Genomic DNA, 12,348 nt, shown 5'->3' on the forward strand with positions numbered 1-12,348 from the left:
AAGTCATTTAGGGCGCCAAGGTAAGAGACAGTCTCAACAGGACATTCAATTATTTATAACACTGGGGAGAGCGGGTACTTTCAAGGCCAAACAGCTTACAGCCGCTTCAAGAAGGTGTATTCTCACATACTCCAGCAACTCCACTATTTAGAGCTAAAACAGTTTCAGATAAATGGTACGCCACCCAACTTTAATTTACCCCCCATAAAATAAAAGCAGCTATTTGAAGTTGGCCTGTCATGACACAGACAGACCACCGTGTTGATGCAGCTTCTGTCGTAGAGGTCACTAATCGATAAAAATGAAGCTGTGATGCAGGCCTAATAGGAAACGTGTGAACTCTGATCAATAGCGCAGAGATGTATTTTCAGTTTTACACACTGTGTTAGCTTTGAAATCTGCCGAATTTCCAACATGTGGGTTTAATTTGATAGCTGCTGGGGAGGTGAATACATACCGTGCTGCCTCCATTCTTAGCTCCATGATTAAGTCCCATGATTATTATGCCTCACTTAACTAGTCAGAGAAAAAAAAACAATCAGCAGCAGCTTGGGTGGAAGGTTCAGCATGAAAATGTAAGTATTGTATTCGTACTTGGAGCAATAAATAACTGTGCAATCCGCCCACATGTACATACTGTAGTGTTAAATACTGTGACATTAAATGAAAACATACAAGCATGAATATTTAAGTGTTCCATATAATGTTAAGAAGTGTAAAGAAAAAGCAGGAGGCGTGAGCTCCAAAATGAAAGAAAAACAAGTCACATCTGTCTGTTTATAATTAGTGTGATTCGCATTTATACAGCCTGATGGTTTGTTTTTGAATTTTGCCTCACTTATGTGTGCCGAGAGGTGCAGCATGTAGATCATTTGCTCTGACACCCACAGGAATTAAAAACACACAAAGCCTTCCAGAGAGCAGCAAAACCCAAAACCACAGTCCGACCCAGGAGAGGAGTCCATGGGCCTCATGCAACAACGCACGACCAAATTTTCTCTTATTTTTGCTCGTATCCAGGATTTGTTCTTATTTTCTTAGTACCCATTGATTTGTGGGATTCACCAATGTTTTCTTATTTTTGCTTGTCTCTGCGGTAAGAGAAAATTCTACAAGTGGTCGAGAGCACTCTGACTAAGATAAGAATTTTTTTTTTGTTTTAACATCGTTCCCCAACGTAAAGAAGCACACATTTAAAATTTGAGAAACATTTTAAAAATGCATGAAAATCATACAAACAAATTTAAATTATGTTATACAGTAATTAAAATAATTGGATTATTAAATTTAAAAAAAATAAATAAATAACGAGTTAATTATGTAACTTAATCGCATCAGGATTAACAACTTAACACTGACATCCCTACTTTTAATACTTTAACACATTTCCTTGAAAACACATTTACTTTATTTTACTGTAGGCCTACATCAGTTTCACTGCTGCAGAAGTTCTTCTACTGACAGCCTTTTTTGGTGTCTCCAGTCTTGTTAATGTGCTACAGTCTTTGCATCAGCAGAAAAACCTGCCCTCATATAGTGTTTATGGAGCGTTACCTGTGCTGACAGGTGACTTATGATCAAGAGGGATTCATCATTAACACACCTGGTCAGAGCAAATTTGGTTGGTTAAGAATAATTGATGTGTCCGGAGGTGACCTGTCTTGTTTTTCCTCCTGTAAGGAAATTAAAAGAAATTTAAGAGGATGTTGCTACATGAGGACCCTTTCATAAACAATAAAAATAAAAATAAACTGATTCACTTTTCAATTATTTTTTAACTCGGACTATGCATAAGGAGCCAAAATGCATGAAACAGCATCAAAATAGAGTTTCTTCATCAAAAATGTGCCAGTGGAGGCCCCACACCCCCTGATGGAGGTCTTTGCTAAATGTCCTAAAATCCCAGAAACGTTCTAAAATACCAGAAACGTCCTGAAATCCTTGAAACAAACTAAAATCCCAGAAATGTTTGACATCCTAAGCATAGGGAGCCCCAGTAGCTCGGTTGGTAGAGCGGGTGTACAGAGACTCACACTTGAGCTGTCCTATTAAATAGAGGCAAAAAGCTCAAAAATAATGTCAAAAACATTATACAAACATCCTAAAAACCAAGAAATCCTTGACACGTCCTATAATGTAGGAAATGTCCTAAATTCCTAGAAACGTCCTAAAATCTGAGAAGGGTCCTACAATCCTAGAACTGTCCTGAAACCCTAGAAATGTCCTAAAATTGTGGAAATGTCCTACAATCCTTGAAATATTCTAAAATCCTAAAAATGTCTTAAAATCGAAGAAACATCCCAAAATCCCAGAAATGTTATGAAATCCTAGAAATGCACAGAAATCTTAGAAACTTCCTTAAATCCAAGATATATCCTAAAATCTTAGCAATGTGCTAGAAACTTAGAAATGTGCTTTGATCCTAGACACAGACTAAAATCCCAGAAATGTCCTTAAATCCTTGACACGTCCTAATATCCAAGAAACCTCCTAAAATCTTAGAAACATGTATGTGGCTGCGGCGACGGGCCCCTGGTCTCCTGTCATTTTGCTGCATTGGCAGGTCGAGTATTTGTGATGTAGCTTTTCAGGAGGAGGTGCAGCTGAAGAATTCTTTAAACTGAAGACACTTTGTTTTTCAAGTAGTCTTTGTGTAATAAAACAGCTGAAAGATACGCCCGCGTTAATGAAAAGCAGCTTACATGGTCTGTAATGAATGCAACACTGGTCAGTCCGGTAAAATTTCCGAGCCTGAATTATCATCCTGGTGCGGCCTCGTACACATGACTCCTCTGTCCCTCACACACACATATACACACAAACACGCACACATACATCCAGGCACACTGTAGCCATGCTCAGTGGGCTGCGAATGCAGTGTGAGCAGATGTGAAAAGTATCACTGGTGTAGTCACACACACTCTGAGAGCGAGCAGCATCGTGGACAGACATCCATACCAGATGCCGTGTGTGCCCTGGGCTCAGAGGCATCACTGCGAGGGGAAAAGCCAGTGCGGGGAAATAAGCACCTGTCATGTGCCAACTGAAGTGTTAAGTGCACAAATTGTGGAGGCGAGGGTGATGTTTCCGCAGGGGTGACAGCTCTGGGTCTGGGTGCCATGTCAGGCCCTGGCATATCACGCGGAGGCCCCCCCTCCCCTCCAGCCCACCCCCGGTCCCGCCGCTTGCCGAGGGGCACAATGGCAACTATTATTTACTGGATGTCTGCCTCATTTCCTCATATTCATCCTGGCTGGCCATCACAGGGCCACAGGGGGTGCGTTGCCCCCCCCTTGTGTCATCGCTGAGGGGCGGCAGTGGCAAAACAATCTCTGGCGAGCATTTAGATCATTTATTCAGAGCGCCGGGTGTCAGCCGCAAACCAAATTGCCCACATTTGTGTGCCGGGGTCCTCTCCTCGCGCCTCTCCCTTCAGGTTGGACATGAATGCGAGCCGTGGAAGGTGCATCAGGCTGGGTGTCAGAAGGCCTCTTCACAAACTAACACTAATGCCACACGAAGGTCTTTCTGTGAACAGTGTGAAAGTGCGAAATGTATGATAAATTGAGCGTGCCAGGGGGGCTTTATGGCTGTGAAGCGCTGTGGCTGGTCGCAGGCATTGTTATGACTATGGCTATTTAGGATCATGGGAGTTGACAGTGCACTACTGGCAGCCATAGAAGCCAGATTTATCAGGGGTTTTTTGTGCACCGATGAACAGCAGTCACAGTGAGAGGGGAAAAACACAAAGTTTGCTGAATTTAACAGAATTTCAAGGACATGATAAACAACAGTCACCCGCGCTAATGCTATTAACGAAAAAGCCTCATCCCAAAAGAAAAAAAAATGACAGCACCTTAGAAATGCCTTTCTTTTCATATGGCCACCTGTTGTCAAGGAGTTCGCAGCTGAGAGGTGTGGATAAAAGAATAAGTGGATGTATTCGGAGTGAATAGCAGCAGAGATAGATAGAAGGCAGGTAATCGTTTTCGGCTAATGGTTTCCTGATGTTGAAAGAGCGGTACATGACACTGGCTCAGCGGTCCACAGACATCTGCAGGAGACAGATGAGAACCATGTGAGCCAGTGCAGGACAAGGACTTTTGGATTTGTCTTTGTCTTTGCTGCCACCCACAGTACGAACTCCCTCTCAACAACTGGCACACACACACACACACACACACACACACACACACACACACACACACACACACACACACACACACACACACACACACACACACACACACGGTGTGAAATGTAATAATGCCTGTTTGCTTGATATTTGTGGTTACTTTTTCCTCCTGAATAATTATTAAAACATCCCTGAGACATTTCTTGGTGGCTCAAATTATACATTGCTATCATAACATAAATCATACCTCATCCTGTATCTTTCCTCCTGTTTGACTTGAGGTGGTCGGTTGTTTTTTGCTGCCATCTGCTGGAAGACTTTATGAAACACGGTCCTCTCAAATCTAAAACAGAAAAGTTTTTTTTTTTTTAATCTACTGCTTCAGCCACAATTTTAAAAATACTGAGGTCAAATAAAAGCTTGGGTAAACCAATGAATTAATAAATAACCATATTCTAAATTACACAATAAAACTGATATATAAATTAATTCATATTATAAAATAAAGAATACAGAAATATTAAATTCTATATGATTTATATGAATAAAATAATATATGTAAAATAATATTAGATATTTATGTTATGAAAAATAAATTACACACAAATCAATAAAAATAAAGCCAAATACAAAAACAGACTTATAAATAAAATAAAAATAAACACACACACACACATATACACACACACACACAAAATCATTATACAACACGTGGATACCATAGCTCTGGAAATAAGCTGCAGAACAGGCCAGAGGTGGAACACAAATTTAAAAAAAATAGAAATATTAAAGAAATATTAAACAAGAAAAACAAAACAAAACAGCAACCCATCTCATATGGCATCATAGCATTGTCATTATTATCAGTTACAATCACTCTTAAAGAAATAAAAACAGAAGGTTTTTTTTGTCTTTTTAGTAAAAATCAAATACAACGCGCTCACTCACAATGTAACTGGTAGAAAGTGAGTGCTGAACCCTCAAAATGAATATCAAAACATTCAAAATAGGACAGCACTCCTATTAAAGCATCTTTTATTGTCACACGGACGTTTTGGGCCAGACGCCCTTATTCAGCGTGTGCACTGGCAACAACATAATGAAGTCTTCACAGGTGTGATTCAATACATCCACAAATGCAGACAACAGTACGTCCCAGCAGGGGGAGCCAAAAAATATATATTTTTAAAGGATTTTTACAAGATTTTTAATAGAGGCAGAATGACAGTAATATTATTATGAAAGCGCGCACACACACACACACACACACACACACACACACACACACACACACACACACACACACACACACACCGTGTGAAATGTAATCATGCCTGTTTGCTACTATGGCATTTGTTGTTACTTTTTCCTCCTGAATAATTATTAAAACACATCCTGAAACATTTCTTGGTGTTTTTTCATACACATTGCTCAAATTATACATTGCTTTCATAACATAAATCATAAATCATACTTCATCCTGTATCTTTCCTCCTGTTTGACTTGAGAGGTGGACGCTTGTTTTTTGCTGCCATCTGCTGGAAGACTGAATGAAACACGGTCCTCTCAAATCTAAAACAGAAAATATTTTTCTTATAAATACTGCTTTCGCCATGATTTTAGAAATACTGAGGTCAAATTAAAGTTATGACAAAACAATAACTTAATAAATAACCACAATTAAAACAGTTACATGGGTGTATAAGTATCAAGTAATCTATTTTTAAAAATAAATTATAAAGAAACATTTTTTTAAAAACACCACTTTATCCACAATTTTAAAAATACCGAGGTCAAAAAAAGTGCTGGTAAACCAATAAATTGATGATTTACCATATTTTAAAATAAAATTGATATATAAATTAACCATTATAAGTATAGAATAAATAATACCCAAATATAAAATAATGTATGATTTATATGAATAAAAATAATATATTTAAACTAATAATATTACATATTTAGATTATGAAAGCAATGGCAGCAAACAGTGTGAAATGCAATCATCCCCTTTTGCAACTATTACTATTTGTTGTTACTTTTTCCTCCTGAATAATTATTAAAACACATCCCCTAGAATCACAGTGATATTATGAAAGAATATAATATTACTGTGATTCTGCCTCTGGTAAAAATCTTCTAAAAATCCTTTAAAAATATTTATATTTTTCGGCTCCCCCTGCTGGGACGTACTGTTGTCTGCATTTGTGGATATATTGAATCACACCTGTGAAGACTTTGTTGAAGAAGGGCGTCTGGCCCAAAACGTCTGTGTGACAATAAAAGATGCTTTAACTGAATGTTTTTTCATTTGTTTGGGTTTTTTCAGTAAAACGTTTTACTACTATAATTAAAGCCTGAAACCATTTCTTAAAATTAAATTATGTGTAAAAAGTGTGTTCAAAATAACTAAAACAAAGGTGAGATTCTTTTTTTGGTAATCAATACTGTAGATATGCAAATGTACACTGTATGATAATGGCGGCAGCTTTATGTCAGGCACCGTAGTTAGAGGCCCATCTGCAATGAGCAGCATTTGAAAAACACAGCAAAGTGAAACTGCTTTTTTCGGTGTTTTTACCCACCTTTGTGGACAATTTGGCTCCCGGTAAAAACCTCCTGAAGGAATTTTAGTTGCAGCTTGTTGCAATCTGCGACCCGCAGCTCAATCTGTCTTAACCTCACACACTGAACCTTAAGGTAAAAACAGTTTCTAAATTGTGTCGCTGCTTTGTTGCAGAAATGCATCATTTAAAGTTTACATACGGTTCTGATGGAAAGTTCTCAGGATTCTAGAAGATAATGATGTAATGTTCTGATTCATAAACTGTTCCAGTCTGACCAGCAGTCTTTCACTACCAAAACTAGACTGGGTCTCAGACAGCATTCAGTCACTAAACTTATAGTCATCAACACGTTCATGATGAGCAAAAGATTCATGGAGAGCCGTGGTTATGCATTTAAGCGCAACCTGGGAGAAGGCATGAGTGGCAAAGTTGTGTGCGCGTACTCGGCCCGCCTGAGGAGACGGGTCGCCATAAAGGTTATAGACAAAAAGAAGGCGAATACTAATTACTTGGAAAATTTTCTGCCTCGTGAAATAGAGATCATCAGGTCTTTGGACCATCCCAACATTGCCAAGACATTTGACGTCTTTGAATCACTCACAAGCAAGGTAATAAATATCTATGAGTCCTTTTCGTTCATTTATAATATATATAGTAGCGGTCTGATTATTGGGGCAGATATTAAAAAGTGCAAAGAAAGTGTCAGCACTTAAGGAACTTTTACTTTGTAAGACATTTTTAATTTAAATTTTAACTTGACTTCATAGAAAAAGTTGCTGTGAACTTGCTGTATGTGATAGATTCAGTTTTGATTAAACATTTGCTAAAGGCATTTGAACAAAGTTTTGTGTTGGAGGCCGTTATATGACAAATTCTAAATTTTGACAGAAAGATTTTTATTTTTATTGTAAATGCATATCGGTTCCAAATATCTGTTATCTGTTTCATTAACTACTAGTAATCAGTAGCAGCCCTGAAAAACCAATATTGGCCGACCCCTAATGCATAGCCTGTACAAGAGTTACTGTGCCACAAATGGTCTACTGTTAATACCCTGAAATACAGGGACAGTTCACCCCATTTGTCGAAGACACATCTTTTGTCTCTTATCTGTAGTGATATTTATCTATCTAGATGCTTATTTTAATTTGAGTTACCTGGTTACTAATGATAATCCAGATATTTTTGATGATCAGTTTCATATAGAAATTAGGGGTGTGCAATATCATAGCATTCATGGTAATACCAGTATAATTTTTAATATGATAAGAAAAATTCACATGGTTATAAAAAAAGAAAACAAAAATGATTTTAGCTGTATATTGTCTGCTTTCTTTCCAAAATAATGGAGCTACATAACACTGAGCTTGCAATGCTCAAAGTGCCAAAAAAAACCAAAAACTCAACAGCAATGTCTCTTTCCAGAAATCATGACTCAGTTATTTAAGATAATCTAAAGAGCTTGTTTAGAGCTCATGTAGGAACTAGGGGTGTGCCGTATCAAAAAGAATATATATTTTTTAATATAAGAAAAATTAATAACATAATAATAAAAAAGAAGATAATACCAGTAAAATTCTTAATATGATAGTAAAAATATATATAGTTGTAAAAGAAAACAAAAAAAGATGTTTAATATGATAAGATTTTTATATAATAAATAAATCTTAATATAATAATAAAATTTATATAGTGATAAAAAAAAAGATAATACCAGTATAAATCTTAATATAATAATAAAAATTCATATAGTGATAATACAAGATAATACCAGTATAATTTTAATATAATAAGACAAAGTCATATAGTGATAAAAGGAAACAAAACAAAACAAAATAAAAATTTATATGATAGTTTAAAAAAATCATACAGTGATAAAAAAAGACCAGTATAACTTTTAATATGATAAGAAAAAATCATATAGTGTTTAAAAAAAAAAAGAAAAAACAAATCATATTGTGATAATGGCAATATTTTGACTTAACATTATAATGTCAAATAATCTTAATGTGGGCCAGTTCTTATACTTGCACCTTACTGTTATCTTGTTTATATGTATTTTATATTAGCTATAAATTACAATCCTCTAACTTTGTATGGCAACTGCTGCTTATCAGTTTGCGGTGGCATAAATACAGCTCTATATTTTGTATCTCTCTGAGGCTATTTGGTAAAATTTGTAAATTAGATCAAAAAAATATATTTTTAACAGATCTCTCAGCCGGCTCTGACGCACGGCATGTGTAGTGAGCTTGAAATTCTGAATAAAATAAATAAACAGATAAATAGCGGGCTGTTAAACAGGTATCCTACCTGCCGGGGTAACCGGGTGACTGCCATCCGCTTCAGTGACACTGTCGGGCGGCTGTGCGGCCTCCTCCGTGTCGGTGTAGCCGTTGGTGGCTAACGGTTACGGTTCTCCTGTTAGCTAGCCGATTTGTCGCTGTTTGCTCTGGAAAACCGTCGAAAGAGTCGGTGCGTTTTTCCAAAGTAAAAAAGTCTCTGCTATCCTTTTATTCATTTATTATTTTCGCGTTTTGCGCTGCTGCTCCACCATTTTTATCATCGTTTCTTTGTTTGTGAGTTCTTCAAGGTGTTTTCTGTCTTCAAACTTTAGCGCTGTTTCCGGTTTCCAAAACTCTAACGGTCACCTGACTCGACGTCATCACAATTATTAATTAATTGTTTTTTGTTTTTTTGTTTTTTTGAAAACTCAAGACCTGCCTTTTTAGTTTGTCTTTCAACTGAACTTTAATCCGTTTCACAGTTTTTATATTTCACATATCATTTTATCATTTTAACATATTTATGTATTTTACTTTGTGCTGTTATCTTGTCATTTGCCTCTACAGTTTGAGTATTTTACTTATTTATCTTTTATTATTACTATTAGCATTTTATCTATATGTTTACCTGTTTATCCTTTATTTACCTGTTCATTTCCTTTTTACCTTGTTTATTGATTTTATTTTATCTTATTTTATCTGTTTTTTTTTAATTTATTTCTTTTATTTCTTTTCATCATAGGTTTATTCTGTCTCTGGTGTTTCCTCACTTATGGTAGCGCTTCCTCAGTTCTGTGATTTCTGGTTTAAATGAGTACTTATTTAGTGCTTTATTTAATCACAAAATCTCATTTTTATTTACGCATGTGTGTATCTGAGTGTGTGTGTGTGTGTGTGTGGGGGGGTTCTGCTTGTATGAAAAGTGCTATACAAATAAAGACAAATAAAGTGATTGATTGATTGATTAGATTTAATTTTTAAAAAAAGATCACACCAGCACACACCAAAACCTCTTTTTTTTGGAAAAAAAACTCTGAAGTTTCTGTTGGAGATCCTCCAATGGCAGCAGCCGCCACTGTTTTGTTTTGTTTTGTTTTGTGGGGTTTTTTTGGGGGGTGGGGGGGGACTACTGTACATGGTCCAGCCAAATACTAGGTTTTATCCCAGTTTTGTTTTTCTGTCTAACACTATGCTCAACCACACAGTTGAATTGGCCTGTTATGGTAAACACTGTAATGTTAAGATAGTAAATCTATATTCATTATGATTTTTTTTTTAAAAAAAAGGATGAATATACACTGTTGTTAATATCATACATTTATTGATATTCCAATATGTATTTGATGAAAATGTATATTATGCATGTATTTCACTGTGCACTTTTGTATTTGTAGGTCTACATTGTGATGGAGCTCTGTGTGAAAGGCGACGTCTTGAATTACATCAATACCAAAGGGGCCTTCCCTGAAAATTCAAGCTGCAGGCTTTTCTCACAGCTGTGCAATGCCATCCAATATCTTCACGACAGCAACGTGGCCCACAGAGACCTCAAATGTGAAAACCTGCTGCTGGACACAGAGTTCAGCCTCAAAGTGTGTGACTTTGGGTTCAGCAAGAGGCTCACGTACGCAGACGGGCGGATGGTGCTTAGTAAAACCTTCTGTGGCACCCCGTCTTACGCAGCACCAGAGATTATGAGGAGTTTCCCATACAACCCCAAAGTGTCTGATGTGTGGAGTATGGGTGTCGTGCTGTACATGATGCTGTACGCGTCGATGCCCTTTGATGCCACCAACGTGAAGAGGATGTTGAGAATTCAGATTCAGCATAATATCCATTTCTCAGACACGCCGGCTGTTTCATCTGAGGCAAAGGAGCTTATCCGAAGCATTCTGCACCCTAATGTGGAGAAGCGAATCACCATCAGCAAAATATTACAGTGTGCCTGGATCTTACAGGAAGGGAGAATGGAGGACAGCGACGAGGAGCACACATCAAATGCCGGCTCTGGGCAGGAAGGACCTCCAGATGAAAAGGCCAAAGAGAGTTCAGACCCAGGGGAAGGACCATCAGCTGCTGCCCCAAGACACTGATGTCGCTCAGAAAATTAGAAGCTGACAAAACATTAAATAAACAAGCTTCACTTCAATAACTGTGAATCTCATATCTTTGGGACTTTAATTTTGAAAGTACATCCTACTCTAGGGAACCATGGTAAGGTCCATTGACTGTATATAGAGAAGTGAAGTAATGAGTCCTAAAAGGTGGAAGTCTGTTAGCATTTTTTCTCAAAGTCTCTTGGTTTTTTTAATGGGTTTTCAGTAAAATGCCTTAAATAAGGTCTGTGTTTAACACAGTCTAAAGGTATCTAGATGTTTTGTTCTGCAACATAAACCCAATTTTTGAACTTTTCAGGTTTTATGTGTCTTAAAAAAAGGCGGCTGCTCGCAAGTGGCTAAATCGGACTGCAGTCTTTGTTGGGGACGTTAGAGGTCATCACACCGGGCACAGAAACTCATTCAACCCACACGCTGCCTTAACAGCTTTACAGGAACAGTCACACTAAGTCTTGTACATGTATCTGTTTATAATATTTTTCTATTCTTTTGATGCTAACAGGAGAGAGTTTTGTAGAAAATTAAGCACACTAAATCAAATCAGAAGTTGAACGATTCAGGACAGTGATGTTTAAGTCGTGCGACCACAATGTAGTCGGCTTACAGCCTCACAATAGCTTTTTACTTCTGGTGTTTTTATTTATGCTTCAAAACACACAAAAGAGGAGTTCATCTGTGAAAATCATCATGCAGAACAAAATGTGTAAAAATCATAAACCTGTGTTTGTCACAGCGCTTATTTTTGGTGATAACTGAAAAATCCAGTTCAAAAATCCCATAAGGTTTTTGGCCGAGGGAACCAGTGTGATGCTAACTTCCGCGTTGGCCTACAAAAATACATCATCCCTTCACTGCTCTATAAAGATGGACAACATGACAGTTTCCCCAAAAGTGTATCTTTTCAATCTAAATCACCCCCTGATGTCTGACTGCGGATGCCATTACGATGATTTCAACAAATGCACATGGTGGGATGACGACATGGTGGGAAGATGCATTTGACATCACGCATTTGTGATGTCAACAAATGCACGTGTGGTAGGATGGCGATATTACCTGGTGCTGTCCTTCAGCGTTTCAGGTGCACGCCACCGTTTGCATCCGGCTGCATTGTCAGGTGACGCTGTCCCTGCGCATTATATGTGGACACGCCCACTGCCATCCAGCTGTCTGCTAGCGTATGATAGTAACGCCACCAGTTCCTTCCGACTGCTTTTCATGTGGATTCGGAAGGTGGCTTTTGG

At 37.5% G+C, this 12,348-nt stretch overlaps 1 protein-coding gene and 1 long non-coding RNA gene across 3 annotated transcripts; one reads left to right on the top strand and one right to left on the bottom strand.

Annotated features, from left to right (window-relative positions):
- Positions 1-1,345: 1,345 nt before the first annotated feature.
- Positions 1,346-9,325, bottom strand: LOC148190338 (uncharacterized). 2 transcript variants are annotated; one of them, XR_015777910.1, is made up of 4 exons: positions 9,016-9,325; positions 5,610-5,707; positions 4,383-4,478; positions 1,346-1,673 (listed from the first exon to the last, which is right to left on the bottom strand). It is a non-coding gene; the product is annotated as an uncharacterized LOC148190338 (long non-coding RNA). The 2 variants fall into 2 exon arrangements; XR_015777917.1 differs by lacking the exon at positions 1,346-1,673 and adding an exon at positions 3,863-4,054.
- On the top strand, positions 7,056-12,271 carry tssk6 (testis-specific serine kinase 6). Its single transcript, XM_042487280.2, has 2 exons — positions 7,056-7,310; positions 10,382-12,271. Exons 1-2 carry the CDS (start codon positions 7,056-7,058, stop codon positions 11,078-11,080), a joined length of 954 nt encoding a protein of 317 aa, XP_042343214.2. The 3' UTR covers positions 11,081-12,271.
- The last annotated feature ends 77 nt before the right edge of the window (positions 12,272-12,348 follow it).

Source organism: Plectropomus leopardus, chromosome 1 (genome assembly GCF_026936395.1).
Source record: "Plectropomus leopardus strain MGB_pleo_1.0 chromosome 1, ASM2693639v1, whole genome shotgun sequence".
Classification (NCBI taxonomy): domain Eukaryota; kingdom Metazoa; phylum Chordata; class Actinopteri; order Perciformes; family Serranidae; genus Plectropomus; species Plectropomus leopardus.

What these genes read in the sequence shown, in the direction of transcription:
- tssk6 (XM_042487280.2), top strand. Translation starts at nt 7,056, where the DNA reads ATGATGAGCAAAAGATTCATGGAGAGCCGTGGTTATGCATTTAAGCGC. An exon ending in TTGAATCACTCACAAGCAAG is followed by an intron (nt 7,311 to 10,381) that starts GTAATAAATATC and finishes TTGTATTTGTAG; the next exon opens with GTCTACATTGTGATGGAGCT.